Below are 22,013 nucleotides of genomic sequence, written 5' to 3' on the forward strand. Positions count from 1 at the left end.
TGAATCAGCAAACACCACTTGGACATCTGCCAGCACGCACCTTCAGAGCCCCGGGCCGCATGCACACACCCCCACACACTCACGGCAACACACCCGAGGTTGTTCAATCTACAGTACACTTCGTTGTAAACTGAAGCCTTATCCAATCACAGTACATTATTTCTCGTCTGTGACGTCACCTGTCAGGCCTACTCCTCCTTCTCTGTTACTGGTTCACCCTAACACGTGGTCGTGGTGGGGTAGGGGGGCGGGGTGCTCACGAGACACCCTCCTTTGTTCTCAGGGTTGGCCGCTACAGTGCCAATAGATGGGATAAAACTTCACCCCCTATTCACCCAAACACATGTAATCCAACATTCCAGTTGCCTGGCGGGTGGTCACAGGCTGTGCTTATGGCCGAGGGTGGGCAGTAGTTGGGTAGCGGTGGGTGGGGTGTGGTGGGTGACCCAGTGTGGGTAGGGGATGCTGGGTAGCGTGGTGTTGGCGGGGGATTGTGGGTGGTGCGGTGTGGGCTGGGGTGGTGGGTGGCGCGCCGTGTTGGCGTTACACCGCATTATACACAATATCATGTCTGGAACCAAAACGATATATACAGCACGTATAATGCTTGTGTCTTGTCTTTCTAATACAATAACAGGCTTTTAATGTTTCTACATAAAGTATACTTTGATTATATTGAGCTATGCAGTTTTGAATAGTTATTGTCATGTTATATTCATTAAAATTCCTTTTATGTTCAGTAATAGTTTACGTAACATGTGCACCTAATTTTTATAACTTTCCTTTCTTATTAAACTTTTTCTTTTAAGACGACTGTTACGTCCGGAGTTTTAATCACCTCTTCCGTTGACGGAGGTCGTCGTGTTTACAACCAGAGTTAAAAAAAAAATGAGTCACGAAGGACACCACACTACAGTGCCTGACGGGGAGGTGTGGCGGTAAAAATTAACTAATTCCAATAAAGGAGGGCGAATAGAATCACAGTGTTTCCGCTTATGTAAACAATTACTGTCTGCTGTACATTTTCTTCTTCTTGCTCGTCTTCTACTTTTATCACCTTATTACTCCCTGTTACACGAGCTAACAAAGGAAACTAAAAAGGAAAGAGTTTGGGAATCTTTTCAGACACAACTCCTCTCCTCTGCCACATGGTGAAGGAAACACCTCATGATGACGACATGTGCAACGCCTCCCCCTCCGGCCCCCCGCCAGTCACCCGCCAACACGACCAGCATCAGCAGTCACCACAGCCTCCTCCAGCAACAGTCACTACCACCTTCTCCTCCTCCTCCAGCAAGTCCCCAACTCCTTCCCCCTTCTCCAGTAGTAGTCACCACCACCACCCCCTCTTCCAGCACAGCAACAGCTGCAGCAGTCACCACCATCTTCTGCTCCAGCAGCAGTCACTACCACCTCCTCCTCCAGCAGCAGTCACCACCACCACTTCCTCCTTCATCAGCAGTCCCCACTATCCCCTTCACCAGTCACCACCACCCTCTCATCCTGCAGAAGTCACCATCACCCCCTCCTCTAGCAGCAATCACCACCACCTGCTCCTCCAACAGTACTCACCACCACCTCCTCCTCCAGCAGTCACCACCACCTCCTCCTCCAGCAGTCACCACCACCTCCTCCTCCAGCAGTCACCACCACCTCCTCCACCTCCAGCATCAAACACACACCAACTCCTTCAAGAACATACAGGTCAGTTGAAAGTTAGGCTGAGGTTATGTTGGATATGTTTGAAACCTGAAACGATGTATTTGTGTCAATTTATGTGATCTGCATTTGTGTGAAACAACGATCTTTACTGAATATCTGCCTATGTAATGTACACAGACAGTGCAGGCATACAAACATTGGTAAACATTAAGTTGATTCGACCAAGGATAGCCCAAGAAAGCCATCGTATGCTTATTCCCAAGAAGATCCTTTGTTTAGGCTGGGGACTAATCATTAAGTACGTATCTAAAAAAAAAAAAAGTTGTGTAAATTTAAAGCTAAATATAACAGGTAGTACGTGATGGATCACTTCCACAATACAACAATCCTTGGTTAGTGTATAGCAATACAGAGAATTGCTCTCCTATCTTGTTGTTCATCGGATATGTATTTAGAAAAAAAAATAAATTCTTTGATACTTCAAGATGGCCAGGTAAATCATTCTAGCCTAACTTGTATGAACGTGTACCTTCTTCTATCTATAGCTATAACCAATAATTTCTATATCAGTGCTAATTATATAAACAATGAAGCAAAATGAATTTAAATAACGAGTTTTTACTGAATAAATATCTATTTTATTATGTAAAATGATAAATGAATAGAAGAAATAAAGGAACTTCCCGTTTTCAATGAGACCATATGTGTGTATTGAGGTGTAACCGCCCGAGCTTGACAACAACAATAACAACACAATCTTCCCTCGGGTGATCAAGGCCTCATATGTAGCCCCAGTTACCGGCGACTTCTTCAGGTTTGTCTCTTTCGTAATTGACTTTAATATACAACGAAGAATAGTAGGGGGAGAATTTTTTAGACTAGTGGGAATAGAAGTATTGTCAAGGTGTGGATTGGATTTAAAAGAAAGAAATTAGGTGTTGAAGTTGTCTTGGGCGGCACCAACGGAAATTCCTCTCGGGGGGAAAATATGTGGAAAAAATTTGTGTTTTAAAATTTGTTTCAGAATTATTTAAGCGATGAGACAGACTTGGTGGGTTTTTTTTTTACTGGATTTATTGTGGGTGTTTCTTTAGTGAAGTGTGTTGTTACGGTGTAAATTGGAGCAGTTGTTTGGGTTAGTAAGGCTCAGTTGTGTATCTTTGTTTGAGTGAAAATAGGTAATGTCATTCCTGAAGTGTGATGTCATTGTCTTGTAGTCTGTATGGTTAAGAAACACTAGCAGTAATATTCTACCACACTGGCAGTATTATTGTGTTTTATTATTGTAAGTTTTAAAATTTTCTGGTTACCCCATTATTATTATTTCTTATCAAATACCTTGGCATTTTCCATAAAAAAAAATAGGCAATAAAGGTCAAGCAGAGGGTTGCCACTCTAGTTCTTGAAATTTTGACATCTTGATCACTAGTAATATGTTTATTCTAGTTGGGAAGGGGAAAAAAAACGTATATTTTTTTAAAGTCTCAAAGCAGACCACTATAGTCTTGAGTACAGCTGGTTTAGGGAAACTGTCATGTAACACAAACTATGACAAACTAGGCTTTTACAAAATGACAAAACCAAACTGAAGCTGATAGGTATAGAATACTTTTTTTTTTTTTTTGCTTCTTTTGTTGGTAACACTTGACAACAGTTGTCTGTTAATCAGCAACTTGGTGGAAATTTTCTGTAGAAGATATGGGCTTTTTTACCTCCTGGAAAACCCTGCTCAGTCACCACATTTTCATTCTATGCATTAAAATAACCAAATTGGTTCAGTACCGTATATGTAAATAAAAATAACAGGAAATAAAGTGGCGATTCTCGGTCAAATCTTTTAAAACATAACTATTTCGTTTTTTTACAACTGTTAATGCATGATATCATCAGTTTATAACAAATTGTTAAGTGTTATAAATACTGTACTGTATAGTATAACAATGGGGGTAATTTACTCTTGGTCAGTTATCATGCCATAGCTATTCACCTAGAAATATGCCTGTAAAATTAGAAGCAGAAGTGAAGTAATACAGTCATAGTTTGATTGTATTGTAGTGTATTGATTTTGGAAACCCTAACAGTTCTGGAAAATGTCTGCTCAGTCTAAGAAAGTAAGATTATGACATTGTATTTTGGCTTCGGCTAAATGATGTCAACAGTCGGCTGTAACCATTCAGTCTCTAGAAATGTAATGCTTGACATCAGTTGTTTGATGTCACAGCCTTGTAACCATTCTCTGTATTCAGAGTTCAGTCATTTGCATTATGAATCTCCAGCAGAATCACATAAGAATGGGTTTAAAAAAATGTATGAGAAAAAAGTATATGAAGTACAGTACTACACCCACGTGTCTGAAAAGTTGAAATACGGAGTCACACACAGAAGAACACCGCCTCGGGTTTATCCCGAGAAGAATGCTTTGTGTAAATGTCCTTGTACAGATGGGATAAGAGCAAGATGAAAACAAACATCATTGCACACAGCAATATTACTGAACTAACATTTGCATGAGTCACAATGTACCATTTGTCTTTTGTGCTGAAAAATGTAGTGTTCTCTTACAGCTAAGAAAGTTTTACCTTTCTTAGATGCAGGAATAAGGTAGAGTAATAAAGGAAAATTGATTGCCAATCTCTTTTGTGTATTTTCCAAATTGCCTACTCGAGTTGCTGAAGAAAAAAAATAGTATCTCAACAAATGTCCAAATTTGCCGACCAAATTCGGACACTTTAGGTACCGGCGATTCAACAAGGGTAGAGCTCCCCCGAAGATGTTCAATTATAGGGTTTCAAGTGTATTATATAGCATGCCATAGATGATTTTGAAATATTGTTAGTTGTGGCTAGAGTATTGACAGTGTAGAGAAAGTGATTCTATATTTATTGTTTTTATTAAGGTGTGTAGTAATGGCTGACTGTGGAGGTAGCAAGACCATGGAGAATGTGGCTGAGAAGGAGGTCCCTAAGACAGCAGAAGAGAAAGTTAACAAGGCTGCCGCTGTTGTTGGGAAAGAAGCAGGAAGTACTGGTAAGGATAGTGGAGGGTTGTTCTGAGAGACTGACTCAGCCATATTATCCGTTTCAAATTTTTTCTTAGACAGAATTTTCATTTAACTAATTTTAGAAAATATTTGAAATTTACCCATAATTAATATGAATTTTACAGTATCCATATTCATTTCATCTCTAAGTCACTAGTTCCTCACATTTATTCTAATGATTTACAATGGAGATCTCTTAATTCCCAACCTCTTCAGTTCCCCTTTGGGTTATGCGGAACAGGAGGAGGAATCATTCACTGTCATGGGCCAGCAATATTCAGAGATCTAGACTCAAGTTACTTTTTAGATCAAAGTTCTTTCATGTGGTTAAAATTTTCATAGATGAAGGAATATTCCCAACCTCAAATGACCAATTAATTCATCTATGATATAACGTTCAGGATGCATGGGTGAGTTGAACATTCACCTCCTCCCAAAGGTACCAGCAAGTAGGCTGGTAAGTGAGGATTTGTTTATTTCATATTCAAAATGGGTGATCTGTAGCAGCTGACAGGTACAGTGTATAAATGCTTGTGTAGTATCCTAACCTGACACCTTCCTGCTTTGAAAGGTGACTGTTATTTCTATCCCTCCTACCCCCCCCTCCATTTTTTTTCCAAAGGACTAGGGTTGCAATAGGTCTGTAATACTAATTGTCAGATAAATAACCAGCGACTAATGTCTGTGGCCTCCAGGGTGCCTGACCTGCAGAACACAAACAGAAGTCACTGATGCACTGATTTGGGAGACTTCAAGAATCAGTTCTCCAGTAATACAGATTCTTTAGGAAATTATGTCCAGACCTGTGTTTAAAGCTTCATCTTAAACTGCTTACTTCCACTAAGTCTCTTACAGACACTAATCTCAAACTGCTACCGTGTGAACAGTGTTACCATCTAATAAAGAATTAACTCTGTAACAAATTTAACTTAAAGAGATTGAAATATTGAAATGGAACACATATGACAGTGATAAATACAAGATCATATATAAGTAATGTACATACAGAGGGTATTACTAAAGACAATAAAGTAATAAAGTGGAGGTATAATTCTTGTAAAACTCATTAATAAAACATATGTATCTCAGTTAATTACTACAGGAGTACAGGTACAGTAATTGTCCTCAACGTCACAATGTATCTAGAGCGAGTAGTATCGTATGTCTTGCTCATTTATGACTTATGAGAAGAATATTAAATATTCTGGGACTCGAATAAAGTACAGTATTATTTTTAAGATGGCCAAGTTAACTAGAGCCCATGACTGTGTGGCCTTAAGAAATACATAACGTGAGTCTCCTCTTGGGGGCTAAAATAAGTCTTTCCTGACACATGACATCCTCTATCCCATTCCTAGGTGATATAGAGTCTCGCAAGCATCTCATTTATGACTCGTACATCATAAATAAACAATGGCAGTGTGAAGTTCCATTTTATGACTGAGAATAAACAACAAATGATTTAGTTTTATCCTCCTCTTTCACAGCAGCATTAGAAATCAACAGAAACTGAGGAGACTGGAGTATGAACTGTCTTTTATGGTTGAAGGAGTTCAAGTGGCATGAGTCCATGGTGGGTTTCAACCCCTACCCTGAAGTCTCTGGTCCTTCAGACAACCACTGGAACAAATGGTACTGCAATCTTCACTCCAGATATGTGTCTGAGTAAGAGAGTTGTTTGCAATAAAAACATTATCTGAAGTTGTCTGTATGGATAATACATTCTGCCCTTACACACCACCGTCTTCTATTGGGAGAGTTACGCAAACTCGGCTCGAGGGTAAGGTTTGCAAAATGTTGGTTTGTAACAATACTTCAGTAAACACGGAGAAAACTAAGATTATTCACTAAAACACAACATCATCTGCTTGCATTGAGGCGATAGACTAACATTAGGAGAGCTTGAGCAAGCAGCACCTTCTATACACAGAATAGTTCACACTGTGAGGTATACAAAATGGCGACTAGTAGTGCAAAGTTGGCATAACCCTTCCTAAAGAAGGCACTGTTATATGCTATTAAAAACTTCTGGATCATAATGCAGGTTCTACCAGGGTTTGACTTCGTGGTACGGACCTTGTGAGTCTCTATTTTCTTTCCCTCGGTCATTCCTTCATTCTCCAAAGTCTTTATGTATTGATAGAAACAGTGGAGGATAAAAAATGCTTCTGGTGGAATTTGACTTTGTATGTAATGTTTCAGCAGAGGCGACTGAATGTGAGGGTGCCATTGGTGGGATGAGGGACCCAAGCATCAGGAAGGAAGCTGAAGACAGTGATGAGGAAGACAGTGATGAGGAAGACTATGATGATGAGGACTATGATGAGAGTGATGGAGAAGACAGGGAGGGATTCATGACTATGCTGCAGAGTTTTCTCATGAGTAAACTTGACCTGAGCAAAGATGCAGACATTCCCAAGGTTGGTGTGAGGGATTGTTCTTAACCCCTTGAGTACAAGGACATAAACACCTTTGAGTACTATGACAAACACCCTTGAGTATGGTGAGATAACCTTGAGTACGATAGAGAAGGAGGGTGTTAAGCACTTGATGAGATGTGATTACGTACAGTACAGTGTTGTGTGGAGAAGGGAGAAGCTAATCAAGCCACTCGCCACTATCACAAAAAGGAAACAGAGTGACGGATATAAACGAATTAGCTATTGAACCTCAGGCAAGATTAGTAAGAAGGATATTATAATGTTAAAACACTTATGACTACAGATTGGTTAATACTTGTACACCTATGACTACAGATTGGTTAATACTTGTACACTTATGACTACAGATTGGTTAATACTTGTACACTTATGACTACAGATTGGTTAATACTTGTACACCTATGACTACAGATTGGTTAATACTTGTACACTTATGAATACAGATTGGTTAATACTTGTACACTTATGACTACAGATTGGTTAATACTTGTACACTTATGACTACAGATTGGTTAATACTTGTACACTTTTCAGGTGCTGGATGAGGTGACAGTGGAAGCAGTCGTTAAGTACATCAAGAGTGGAGAGTGCAAGAGCATTATTACAATGGCAGGAGCCGGCATATCTACGTCTGCAGGTTTGTCCACACCACATAAGAGTAGCTAATCCAGTAACCCACCCACCATGTTACCGCTCACCTAACCACCTCTTGTGTATATAGTGTGATACAAAAGCAAAGATGTTCAAAATTTCGCCCTTATTTCCAGGTATCCCCGATTTCCGCACACCCGGTTCAGGGCTGTACAGTAACTTGGAGAAATATAACTTGCCCTTCCCAGAAGCCATCTTTGACATAGAGTTCTTCAAGACTAATCCACAGCCCTTCTTTGTGCTGGCCAAGGAGTTGTACCCAGGTGCCTTCAACCCGACACCTTCTCACTGGTTTGTTCGTCTGCTTCACGACAAGGGACTTCTTCTTAGGCACTACACACAGGTTTGTCAATCAAATAGTTATATCTAGACCACTTGAATATTAGACATCTTAGCTGAAATCAAAAGCAACATGGCCTCTCTCTCCTTTACTGATGTTTCTAGAAGTTCATACTGTACAGACAGAATTATAAGGATATTGTACTTAAACTAGACAATATAATGAAGAAGTTGTTTGTCTACTGTAGCAAATATAATTTCAAAATATAGATAACCAAAGTCAGCCTCGATAGTCATGACAGTAAGCGACATAACATTGTTAGTTTAAAACAAACGAAACTAAAAAATTTATGCTTTTTTTTTCTTCCAGAACATTGACACTTTAGAGCATGTGGCAGGACTCCCAGCAGAGAAGACAGTGGAGGCTCACGGTACATTCCGAACCTCTCATTGTATTGCATGTCGGAAGGAATACAGCCAAGAGTGGATGAAAGGTTGGTTTATACTGCCCATGTACAGTAACTAATATCTTGTTGAAAATCTCAGTTACTTGCCCTTAGAAAACGCAGAGAAACAGGTACCGAGGGAGCGTGGACTTTTCGAGCATCTGGGTACAAGTGTTGAGTGAGGCAGTGTGTATGTGAAGATGTATGGAGTTATGATGGAAAAGTATGTTTTATCTGAAGGAACACATACAAGTAATTATCATGCTACAGGAATATGACAAGTGAGGGAGTGTGTCTGCATAAGTGTTAGGATAGAGAAAGCACTACTTGTGCTTAATAAGGGAGGACATTTGTGTGAGTGCATCTATGTATGTACTTATGTGTAGACGGGGTTTAACTACAGCAAATATAGAATAAGGGAGTGTGTGTGTGTGTGTGTGTTTTTTAAGAGGCAAAGTAAAGTTAAATGCTTCAATTCATTTAATTTTTCTTACAGAGGAAATTTTCAAGGACAGCATCCCAACTTGCAGTGAATGCAGTGGTCTTGTAAAACCAGATATTGTCTTTTTCCGGGAGAATCTTCCACCACGATTCTTCCATTGTGTGCAGTCTGACTTCCCAAAATGTGACCTTCTTATCATACTGGGGACGTCCCTCACTGTGCAACCCTTTGCATCTCTAATCGACAAGTAAGTCGACCTTTTACTTGGTAGAGGTGAGAGTACTGATCCTCATAACTGATATCTTTCCCTTACAGGTTCAACTTTGCAGAAATATTATTTTATCTTAAATTTTCTCTTTTAAGATTAAAGTATCTTATTATCTGGATTATGGGATATTCTTAAGGCTTTATGGAGCTTGAAAAATATGCAGTTATGGTTTGACCTCCAGGAAGGGTGAAACTATGGGCAAGTTTCTTGATGCTATTTGCTTCTGTCTACCCAGCAGTAATTGGGAACTTGGATGTTAGCCGATTTGCAGATCATGTTCTGGGGTAATGGTTAGCCAGTGCTGTTGGTGAGTTGTCTGGTCTTCTTGAACTGTTCCTTAACACACAGTAAATCCAGGTAGGTGAATATTTAGGTGATTTAACGTTTGTAGTGTCATAGTAAGACCGTGTTTGTTAAATTTACAGCGTCCCACCATCATGCCCACGACTGCTCATCAACCGAGAGAAGACAGGATCCGTGGACCCTGTGATGGCAATTCTTCATGGGATCTTCACTGGCGGCCTTGCCCTGGACTCGCCCAACAACAAGCGTGATGTTGCTCTGCTCGGTGACTGTGATGATGGATGTAAGACCTTTGCCGAGATGCTTGGGTGGAAGGTTAGTGTAACACCGGGAATTGTTCATCCTCGTACAACCTCATCTCACTACTTTAACATAAATGAAAGACAATTGTGGCTGATAACAGAATACTGTATTGGCAGCTTATGAAATAGATCCATGTTAACTGGAGGTTGCTTCAAGTATACTAGATCTTGATCTGGTGGCTTAGTGATGGGTTGTTGGCATACCCCATATATATCCTCAGTACTGTTCCATGTTACCCTTATTCTTCTTTGGTTTTTGTTTAATGCCTTGTCAGTACAGTATAATCCATTATGTTAGAGGGAATTTACTGTAGCTCATAGCTCGGCCTGGTAGGGAGAGGGCTAGGGAGATGAAGCTATAATGACGAGTTTAACTTGGCAACAATGCCTACAGCGATGTAAACAGATGTGAATGAAAGGAAAATTATATATAAATCTTCATTTGTATCAGGTTTTGTAGACTTAAAATGACATATATAGTGAATGAGGTTCTGCTCTTCATGTAGCAACATAAAGAAAGAATTTAGGGGTACATTAGGCAAGCCCAGGTTAAAGAAGGTTACTGGTAAGGTTAGCCTACCACAAGGCACGGACCAGGTAGCTATCACTCACCATAAATGACCCACGGAAATGCATGAATTTTAACCCCTCAAAAGTTTAACATGTGTATAGTCTGACCCCCTACTTTTTGCATAGAAATTTAATCATAAAAACTTGAATAATACTCAGGTATATATATGGTACTGTACAAGAAATACATACTGTACATAACATTGAAATGCATGTACATAATCTCTGTCTCCAGGCTATTTTGTCACCGGACCTACCTCACACAACCACTGACCACCCTGATCTATACCCATTTTTACCTTTCCTCTAACATTGAAGCAATAAGCATGCCCGAACTAAGGATATATTAAAATTTGGTATAAGTCGTGGTAATGAGCCATTTATTGAGAGACATACTCTCTCAGTTTGCCGTTCATTAACTGTTATTCCTTCATAGCACTCGTATTATTTATTTGCAACTAATTTCACCTCTAAAATGACATTCTTTCACTGTTGTTTAATATAAGATGTTGTTGGTGAAGCACGGATGGGTCATATTACATTTTGGGCAGTTTATGATGGTATGGTAGCAAGTAATGATGCTATGGTGATGAAGTCAATTAAGTATTTTTCTTGTAGTATCATTATTATAACTGTTATTTGTATTTATCTTATAGGAGGACTTGGAGAAGCTAGTTGCCACGAAGAAGTAAGCTAAGCTGAAACATTCTGACATTGAACCAAGAGAAGATGAATAAAGCAAGAGGAAAAAGGGGTTTTCACAGTGGCGGTTTTGTGTGAATATTGTGGTTGTAACTATGGGGAACAGAGTGTGAATTTGAGCTTGAGAAAATTATTCAGAGACTGTCAAGAACTGGAAGTACATGTGGAGTTACATCACTAATATTCACAGTAGTGGCTGTGAATCGGTTATTATCCAGTGATATGTAGGTTAGGTTATTGTGTGTGTGTGTCTTCTTCTCAGTTCACTAAGAATTGAGAGAACTTATATGAGTAGCATATAGAGTAACCATCCAACCTTTTGCATTATAGGGGGATTGTGGGTAGTTACTGCTAATTCTTGAATTGTGCAGCTGTTAATTCTGTCCCAACACGTGCTGTTAACACAGGTCATGCACTAAATAACATCTGTTTCAAATCTGTATTATAGATACAATTAAAAATGTAGTTGGTGCAGTATATTACAATGATGGTGATACAGTAAATGTATTTTACTTTACATTATAGTGTAACCTTAGGTACAGGACTGTCCAGTAAAATGAAGGAAAAATCTTGTTGTTATATTTAAGTTTTAGGATGTTGAATGTCTCGTCATTTCTCTGGTTTTTAATTATTGGTCATTGTTAATACAGCGGTAGCGTACGTATCTCTCACCACTGTGTCTTGAGTTTCGGTCTTGGCTCTAAACAGATGTGGGAAGGTGTTATCCAGTGTGACCTTACCAAACATCACAGGTTTCCTATTGTACTAACGCTGGACAATAAAATTCATAACAGAGAACAGACCATCTGCCTAAATGGCTAGTAAGCTGATAAGTGGTGAAATGATAAATTGAAAAGTATAGAAATTGTGAAGAATCACAACACATCCTTTCGTAATTTGATTTTAGGTTGTGTTGATTTTTGTAGCAAATTATCATGAATCTCAAAACAAATTTAATGCAGAAGAATGGATGGTTACTGCAAGTGGACAATGTGCTATAGCAGCATCACTTGTACACAAGCCTATCTCTAGTCTGGCATGAGTGGTTGTAGGGCAAACTGGGCAAATCAAAATTTTGGACTGCTAAGTGTCCCTCCCCATGGTGTGCATCAGGGGCATACCTATGTGAAGATAATGATTCATAAGAGTCAACACTAGTGCTACTACTGTACTCATCTTTTTCACAACACTTAGACCAACTTAAATTAAAAAGGTTGGGAAGAGCTTTTGTCTTTTTCTGCCCAGATCTCTTCCACTGGGGATCACCATTATGGGAGTGTCATTCATGGCATTTATCTTTGATGGTTTTATATCTACTGGTACCTGTGTTGGACCTCTTCTCCCTCCTCGTGTGAATCAGTTAAACAGAGGCCGAGTAATTTCACTTCACTTGGAATTTAGTGTCAGTATGTTGCCAGACTGATGATTAAAGTTAATATTGAGGTTTTGGTCTTTCAAATCAGACCCCTGTGCTAGAGTATTGAGAGCTACAGTCTGTGAAAATTTAAAGTGCTCGACTCCCAAGATGCTAGACGAGAAACAGGCTCGTGTATTTTTGTTCCTTACCGGTGAAACAGAAGGGAACTTAGGATTGATACTTGTTTGTCAGTCTCTCTCTTTATGTTTGTCTGTCAACAGCATTTACCCGGTATGTGTGATCACCTGTATCAATTTCATTCATGTATGATAGGGTTACCATATGTCCGTCTTTTCTTTTTTGGTCCTTAAATCTGTCCGGGAGGAATTTTTAAATATCCTAATGCGTCCGGGATTTTGCCCTTATTATTTTTCCCCCAAAGCTTTCGATGCAAAATTGACCATGATATAAAATAAGGTTTAAAATGTTCATTGGTTCTTGGGAGAATGAGAATGTTGATCATTCGAGAGAGAGAGAGAGCGGACGTGTGTTTATTATTGGTCCTGGATTTGTCTAGTTCGCTGTACTGTTCAATTTTCGTCCTGGACAGGTAGAATTTATCAATCCTTCCTTCCCTGGCCTAGCCACAGTGCTAATTTCAGTGTCTTATCTGAGTCCATACTGTGTATAGAAGCATTTCTTCAAGAGATCTTATTTGATATTTTAATTTGTTATCCCTAAACACAATGACAAAATTAAGTGTTTTCAAAGTGGCAAATTAACACGCGAATGATTTACAAACTCGGACTCAGACAAGCACAAGAAAGCAGTTCAAGGAGAGTTCATCAACAAAATTGACAGATTATTTTGTAAAACCAGGCAGCAAATCAGAGGATGCTTTTACTGTAGCCTATATAACACATTATATAACATTAATACAACGTGAGTTTGTTGATACTGGTACAAATACCTCCCTCCCCTCTCTTGGTGGAGTTTCCATTTTTTTAATGTTGAAATATGGTAACCGTATTATATAACATGTGTACAGGTTCAAGATTGTAGTGAGCTGATTATGATTTTTCATTGGGAGGATATCCATAAAGAGTGACTCTGTATAACACTGTCTTTCATTGTGTTAGAGTTAACTGTTTGGGGATGGGATGCAAGACAAGAGGCACTGGTAAGGAACATAAATTGCTGCGCAGAACTGTACTTCAATATCTTGTACTGTACCATATATTGTAGTATTGTATAAGTTTATAATAAGTCTGTGCATGGTCAATAGAAGTATGAAATTTCTTATGTACACAGGAATTTGTTCACCCCAAGTTTGTGAAATTAAAGTTTGGGTAACTTAACACTTTAGATTGTTGAACTATATAGCCAGACAACTTGAGTTAATGGTTGGATAACAAAAGTTGTGCGTTTGTAAAATATATCCTTTTATTGATAGTTATTTAAACCTTTTTTCACACTTTGTGTGGCCAAGAAGTAAAATGCTATTGCCTATTACTGCAAGAGCCATATATAGGAAGACTTGTATTTTTTCTCCAAGATCTCATGAAAATATTGGGATAACTTGAGAATTTGGACATTTCTACACCGTGATATTGATTACATTAAAGTGAAGGAGTTTTCTATTGTTACTATGCAAAAAAAAAAAAAAAATGCTGAAGTACTTCAGTGTAGCTTGCCTATGTAAAAATGTGTTTAGTTATAAGACTTAGGTTTGTGCCACAGTGATATCAATGCTGTAATAGGTGAAAATGCTTGATACACTAATAATTGGACGTTCATATACAGTATATCAATTTTCTTGAGAATTTATGCATACAAGCCTTTTTCTGCTATGATGAGAATAACTTATAATATTCTCTCATTTTCTATATAATAATGCAGACTGTTTTGAGAGGACCTGGCACTGATTATATCATTTAGTAGAATTCTTCAGCCTTAACAAATATGTAAATTATTGTAAAATGAAACTAATGAATTAAGTTAAATACTCTGATTAAAAAGACATTATTTTACCAAGAGTGAAATATAAAGTAGATGAAGCCCTTTTATAAGTATTTATCCATGTACAGAAGCCAGTGGTATTAGTGGTGACAAGAATTTGTATTGTTTTGTGGTATGTATATTAGTGTAAACTATAAGAGGAGCCTTAGCTATCCTGTACTTTATTAGTGACATTTGTAAACTGTTAGACATTGAGAAAAGTTCAAACTTATGGACAAACTTTGTTGATGGGACATAGTAGTTTATGGACTAGGCATGATTGTATTTTGAGTGACCATTGCTGTTTATAGAAAGCACACAACCAGTCACTTGTTTCATGTAAAGGTTCTGAACTAAGCTAATCCTTCACACATAAGATTTGACATTTTATGGAAGTATTAGAAATGCCATGAACAGTTTTAAGGCCTTGTAGGACAAGACAACCTTGCTGGTTTGTGTTAAATCGGTTAGCAGTGGTCATGGGAAGAGTTTATGAATGACAGTCGAAATGCAGCTTTTAATAAGTGAAAAGTACACTACAAATTGCATTAAATAAGGAATGATTGTGCATTAACACTTTATTATAATGATATTGAAAGCTTTACAAAATATGAAAAAAGTTTACCAATAAAAGGAGCACCAAAACGTGTTTTTTTAATAACCAAATGGGACTAGACGTGCAGAGACCCGCACTTGTAACTGGTACAGTGGCTGACGCGTTTTGAGAGAGAAGCTGCAACTCTGTGTTTGTTTACATCGTGTTAAAACTCCTAGAATGGCTCTTAGGATCCTCGCAATAGCAGCCAGACTAAGGATGCCACATAAGCAACTGTATTTTCTATAGTGGTTTGAGAGGTAATGCAGAGACTAATAATTTACTTCAAGCTTAAAGGAAGATCAATGTTTCTGAACTATATTTTGAGGACGCTTCGATGAAATCATCTGCTGGATCACCTGAAGATTAGCTCCTGACCAGCCTATTATACCTTATAACCATCGTAATGCTAACCTAACCTAACCTAAAACAGTACTGTGTGACCTAACCTAACCTCTGAGGTAGCAATTATGGTATTCAAGCATTAGGTGAAATAAACTGGAGGGTGATGTGATGTGTTACTTTAGAGGTAATAGTGATTTGATACCTGGCGACCATTAAATAACCTATGTAGAAAAGAGCATCACAAGGAAAGCAACCAGAGAAAACAATAAACAGGTGTCAGGAAAAAAAACTGGTGAAAAGAAACAGTACACAGGGAATTAATCTGACCAAGGGAACAACATTGATTAGGAAAACAAAGAATATTATACCATTAACAGGTGTTAGGAAACTAGAATTTCATTTGGAATAAAACCCAGCCCGTTACAATGACAAGGGGCAACCTAATTGAGGTGTATAAGCATCTCAGGGGGCACTACTCAGTCGAGTGTCCTTACTTGGAGCTGGTGGACGCTCGCCCCACAAGGGGTCAAGATTGAAGAAGCCACAAGTCCAGAAACTGTGAGGGCAAACTTTTTTCGGAGTGAGAGTTGTGAACTCTTGGAACAATCTACCAGACAGTGTTGTGACGGCACCGAGTGTGAGCTCTTTCAAGACCAGACTTGACCAACAGTGGAGCAGGTTAAGGTACATTAAGGAGCCGGTGCGTGCCCAGTACTTGCCAACAGTGCGTAACAGAGACGTGACCGATCGCCCAAGCGGTTAACGAGCCGAACAGTGGTGAAGAGGATAAAACTAGAGTAAAAAAAAAAGAAGTTAAAGTACAGACCAGAAGGCATGTATCGGTTCACCTATGTATATCTGAAGTTATGAACATGTGTTAGACTGCTAGTGTTGTTTACGTCTGGATTTGAACGAGGTTACACTAGGTCAATAGGTACAGGGTGTTGTCTAATCAGTGTTTCTGTGGCTTAATATTACTGCTACAACTTAATCATACATGTATATGAATTTAAAGTCTGTATAGACTCCCCAAAAATGTGGACAATAAATATGATGTTTGACGTAGACACGCAAAATATCCACTAAATCTAATTTATAAAATAGAATTTTTAGTATAGAAAATTATTATGTTAGTATTTCTAATTTGAATAAAAATATGTAAAATATTTTAATATTTTATCAATAAATAAAATTACTAAAGTAATGAAAATTAATTATTTAGAATAATAAAGTGATTAGGTATTAAAAAAGATTATAAGATTATTCATTGTAAGGCAGCCTAGAGTACAGAAAACCTTTATTGGGGTAACTATAGAAATCTGTAAATATATTTCCATAAGAAATGACTATGTTAGTGTTACTAATTTTGATATAAATAGATAATCTTTTTGTTTAATAACGTATTAAAATTATTAAATTAATACAAAATTATAATTTAGGATAATAAGTGATTAGATATATATGAAAAGATCACAAGACAACCTTGACTACAGAAAACCATTATTTTGGGGGTAACTATTGAAATATGCAAATATGTTTTCTCATAAATATCATATCACCAGCGAACACGTAAATGTAATAATAAATGTGTATAAAGTATACCAAAATTAATTTGAAATTTATAACAGATATAACACCTGTCACTAGTGTTGTTAGCTTTGAGAGAAAACAGAGGAAAGTTGATGGCTAAAGGGCACTTGTGAGGGGTATAAGTAATATTTATGAATTTCACTAAAAACTCATTTATAAACCGTATGTTTATCTATTGTCTAAGTTAAAATAACCATGATAATATTTATATCTACATTAAAGAAACTATAAACTTAAATATACGGATATAAAAGGAACTATGTACACGAAAATAATCTGAATATCTTAATGACAGCAGAATGAATGAATTTAAATACAAATAATTAAAAGCCATAGTAAACAAAGTAGTATTTAAACATCTGGTTGAGAATGAATGAATTTAAAGACGATAATTAAAAGCCATAGTAAACAAAGTAGTATTTAAACATCTGGTTGAGAATTAATGAGTACAAATGGCGGGATTAAATGATATAGTAAACACAAGAGTAAAATGATGGAATATAAATAGAAAAGTTATATGAATGAATTGTGTTTATATAGTGAAATATATTTACAAGATTTGTTTACTTATGAGATAGGTGATTTGAGTTACAGGCTGTAGTTGTTTAATTAGTGGTTATTGATTTGTTGATATTTGTTAATGATAGGATTTATTTATATTTTAGGAGGGATATTATTTATGCGCCAATGTAAATCTTTTCATCAGATATTTTGACGGGACATTAATTTCGCGTTAATCAAGTAGATGTATTTGTAAGTGTTATTATCGTGTTTATTTTATTTAGCGTTATATTATTTTCGCGATAGGTGACTGATGTTGGTTATATATAAATTTCGCGCCAATATACAGTTAGTTTTATTTAGTGTTATATTATTTTCGCGATAGGTGGACGGTTGTTAGTTAGACTTAATTTTCGCGTCAATATACAGTTAGTTTTATTTAGTATTACATTATTTTCGCGATAGGTGGACGATTGTTAGTTACACATAATTTTCGCGCTAATATACAGTTAGTTTTATTTAGCGTTATATTATTTTCGCGATAGGTGGACGATTGTTAGTTACACATAATTTTCGCGCCAATATACAGTTAGTTTTATTTAGTGTTATATTATTTTCCCGCTAGTCTATACAATTGTTAAAATAAATTGAAATAGTGAGGGAAGAATTACTGAACTGTGTAGGAGTGAGGGAAAGAATTACTGGGACTTGAACGTGTATAAGTGAACTTTAACCAAACTTTACACGGAACTTTATTATACAAATTATACCAGACTGGATAATCACCATTTTATGTTGTTAATGTAAATCGATTATAGGGAAAATATCTACTAAATTAATTAATAAAATAGATAAAATACAGAAACTGACTATGTTATTGTTATTTATTTTAATCATGACAACAATATTGATGTATCTCTTATGTTAATATATTTAATACCTTTTAATAAATACATTAATTAGAATGAAGACGTAATTAGAAAAGGATTATTTTAGGCAAGTCTTGTAAGAACCTTTATATTAGGGTAACTATAGAAATATATAAATAAATTGTATTAAATATATCACTATTAAATACATAAAACTGATTAGAAATTTGTATATTTAATTAGTTGATTTATGTTGTCAGTGTGTGTGTGTGTGTGTGTGTGTGTGTGTGTGTGTGTGTGTGTGTGTGTGTGTGTCCCAAACGAAAGTAAAAACAACTAAAAGAATAACTCGGTAGATGTTGGCGGTGGACATCACATACTTACTGTATTATCGGGAGAAAAAAGGTGAAGACAAAAATAGATATTACTGTATCTAGTTGGTGAGTTAGTTTTCTTTAAGGGACTAGCCAAAAAATAATTGGTTGTGTACATCTTAAGTCCTTTTAGTCCTCAGTTGACGCTGTTATCGGCTCTACCTGGTGAGTACTGGGCATTAATGGGAAAGTTAACCCACTATAGACCCACTCAACACCAGAATACACACCCAAGCAAATGCAATATGGGAAAAAATCCAGCAAGAACAGGATCCCATACTAAACCAACTAATTGAGGAAAGCAACAACACATCCCACAGATGGTGGTCTAGAAGCAGAAGAAATGATAATGAAGAACCAGAGCCTCTATATACACAATACAAAAAGAACCAAAAGATGGGCACAACTCTCCAGTGCCACAAGGACCTGGAGGGACCCCACAAATAAACAAAGACCTAAATAGTTCACAAACCCCCACAATAAAACTAGAAACGAAAAAGATGGGAATCATCCCTCCAGTGCCACAAGGACCTGGAGGGACCCCCCCTATCATAATATGCCCCAAGGAAACATCAAATAGAACAACTTAGCTTAGCTTGGCTGAGACTGGCCTTCCCTAACCCCATGAGCCACTAATGCAGCACTGTTGACGGAAGACAATAAATCCGTCTCCGCAAGGTGGATAGCCCACCTGCTGTTAACCTCCTCCTCTGTTTCCCACTTCTGAACTTTACCTTGTACTGTACCCTTCTTGCACCCTCAGAGCTAATGTTCTCTTCTCTCCGTATCACCGACCGACCCACCACAGTTATTTACAGTGATTACCAATACTAGTGATAAGTTATGATGAAATCCGTTTGTTTTTATCGTATTAAAGGAATAGTGTTTAGTTCCTTGTCAATCACCATACTCTTAAAACAGTTATTGAAAGAAAACCAGATATTATTTTAGGAGAAACTTAGCATTTACTTCCCTCCGCCACAGTACTGTTAGACCTGGAGCTTGGTGGTTGTCCGTCTCCTCAAGGGTCACAGTTTAACGTTGAAGAAGCCATAAGTTCAGAAAATTATCAGGACAAACTTTGTTTTTTTTTTAGAGTGAGAGTTGTCCCAGTTAGGAGTGAACTCTTGGAACAATGTACCAGAGTGTGTTGTGATGGCAACGAGTGTGAACTGTTTTAAATCCAGACTTGATCAACACTGGAGCCAGGTTCAGATACACCCAGGAGCCAGTGCATGCCCAGTACTTGCCAATACACGTTAATTACTTTATAGCACTCCCACCCACCTCCCTCTCCCACCCACCTCCCTCTCTCTCTCCTAGTTTAATTTATATATTTTCACTTAGTTCATGATTTTTCTAATACCTATTATAATGGGAGGTCACTTGGTTCTCCAATATCAACTGTTGACACGTGCCTAAGTATGTCTGTTAATGTTTATGTACACGAAATGTTATAAGAAATTGTATGGTTTTGGGGAGATTTGGTCCTCATGCCATCAACCCCGTCCCTGGCTACACTGCTGGTACACACACACACACACACACACACACACACACACACACTCCCTTTCTTTTGTTCAGATCTTAGCGCGACGTCACTTGATACCACTCTTGTGCCAATGACCAATCGTGTTCTTTACCTCCCTCTGCTGATGACCAATTACGTCCTCCGCCTCTTCCACTGGTCACCAATTAGGTCAACCAATTTGATCATTAATCGCCGGACTGGTCACTCAAGTACCTATAGATCTCGGACAACACCGTGATGATCTGTACGGCCGTGTGTGAGAGCCAGAGGAGGGAGGGGTGGGGGGTGGAAGAGTAGGAGGGGTGGAAGGGAGGGGGTGGAAGAGGAGGAGGGGTGGAAGGGAGGAGGGGGGGTAACATAAGTGGATGGGGGGAGGAGGGACATGAAAACCATAACAATTTGCTTTATGTCACCGTCTAGTCACGTGATACTCTGTCTGTCTGTCTGTCTGTCTGTCTGTCTGTCTGTCTGGTCACTGATGGTGGTATTCATGTCTTGTCTCTTATTAACACAGATAAATATTATTATTCTTTCATGGACATTTTTTTATTTATATATTAATAATTTCTCACAAGTTTGGACACATAAAAGTTAGTAAACACACACACACACACACACACACACACACACACACACACACACACACACACACACACACACACACACACACACACACACACACACACACACACACAGAATGAGTCATCCCCGTTAACATTCAGGGCTGGGGGAAGCAAAACGAAAAACTCAGCCGAATAAAGCCGTTCTGCACTCCGCCATGATTACTGTTCAGTTTGGTGTCACAGGGGGGTGTCAGTGACCACTCTGTTATCTGTTGATCCTGGTGGTGGCAGAGAGGGTAGAGTGTGGTGGTGGTGGTGATGGTGGTAGTAGTAGGGTGATGACCGTGATGGTAAGGGTGATAGTGGTGAGGGTGGTGATAGTGGTGTTGGTGGTGTGAATATTTAATGGTAGGGTAGTAGAGAGAAAAGGTGATAAAGGTATTGAGAATGGAGGAAAAGGGAAGGGAAGGGGGAGAGGAAAGGAAGAGAGGAGGGAGAGGAGAGGGAGGAGAGGGAGAGAGAGAGCAGGGTTGTAGGAAGGGTACAAGGGGCGTGGTCACAGTGTTGTTGTTGTTGTTATTTGTTGTTGTTTGTTTCTGTCAGGGTAATTCTCACCAATCGAATTCTGTGTTAGGTGATGGTTGTAGTGTGTGGTGGTGGTGGTGGTGGTGGTTGGGGTTGGTGGTAGTGGTGGTAGTAATTGTTAATGTAAATACAAATAAAATTAAAGTGTTTTTTCTTTTTCAATCAACTTCGTGTACCGTGTATTCATTTTCCTTCCTCTATCTCTCACTTCTCCCCTTTATCTCTCTCCCTCTCTCTCTCTCTCTCTCTCTTTCTCTCCCACCCTTCACAACACCGGTCGTCACTATCTCATCATCATCTCCCACACACACACACACACGCAGTCGACGCCATTACACCCAGAGCCTCGCAATGCAACATATATTGAACAAATTCCTATTATTATCGTTCACACCAGAGGTACAGCCACCCCCCCCCCTCAAAAAAAAACTATCTATACAAAATTGAGTTGAAATAATATGACACAACGGACGAAGGATTTTGACAACCATACCGAGACAACAGGAGTCACAGTGTTCATTCTGAAATTCATCGATCACCCGGAGTAGTGATAATTATGTGACTATATTGTTTTAGATGATTAATTGTGAGAAAAAAGA

The 22,013-nt window shown here is 38.2% G+C and overlaps 1 protein-coding gene across 3 annotated transcripts; it reads left to right on the plus strand.

The window, feature by feature from the left end:
• The first annotated feature begins 1,190 nt into the window (after positions 1–1,190).
• Positions 1,191–15,106, plus strand: LOC121868404 (NAD-dependent protein deacetylase sirtuin-2-like). Of its 3 annotated transcripts, none has more exons than XM_042369013.1 (9): positions 1,191–1,704; positions 4,559–4,689; positions 6,908–7,122; positions 7,678–7,780; positions 7,911–8,137; positions 8,444–8,567; positions 9,016–9,208; positions 9,655–9,847; positions 11,061–15,106. In XM_042369013.1, the coding sequence occupies exons 2-9, from the start codon at positions 4,569–4,571 to the stop codon at positions 11,094–11,096; spliced, it is 1,212 nt and encodes a 403-aa protein (XP_042224947.1). In that variant the 5' UTR covers positions 1,191–1,704; positions 4,559–4,568; the 3' UTR covers positions 11,097–15,106. The 3 variants fall into 3 exon arrangements, with proteins under 3 accessions (XP_042224947.1, XP_042224945.1, XP_042224946.1); XM_042369011.1 differs by having other exon boundaries at positions 1,192–1,704; positions 6,905–7,122; XM_042369012.1 differs by lacking the exon at positions 1,191–1,704 and adding an exon at positions 2,385–2,476 and having other exon boundaries at positions 6,905–7,122.
• Positions 15,107–22,013: the final 6,907 nt, after the last annotated feature.

Source organism: Homarus americanus, unplaced genomic scaffold (genome assembly GCF_018991925.1).
Source record: "Homarus americanus isolate GMGI-L3 unplaced genomic scaffold, GMGI_Hamer_2.0 scaffold19318, whole genome shotgun sequence".
NCBI lineage: Eukaryota > Metazoa > Arthropoda > Malacostraca > Decapoda > Nephropidae > Homarus > Homarus americanus.

Excerpts from the sequence above, each read along its gene's own strand:
- LOC121868404 (XM_042369011.1), top strand. The coding sequence starts at position 4,569 with ATGGCTGACTGTGGAGGTAGCAAGACCATGGAGAATGTGGCTGAGAAG. Across the intron at positions 9,209-9,654 it reads TTTGCATCTCTAATCGACAA|CGTCCCACCATCATGCCCAC; the intron begins GTAAGTCGACCT and ends TTAAATTTACAG. Across the intron at positions 9,848-11,060 it reads CCGAGATGCTTGGGTGGAAG|GAGGACTTGGAGAAGCTAGT; the intron begins GTTAGTGTAACA and ends TTTATCTTATAG.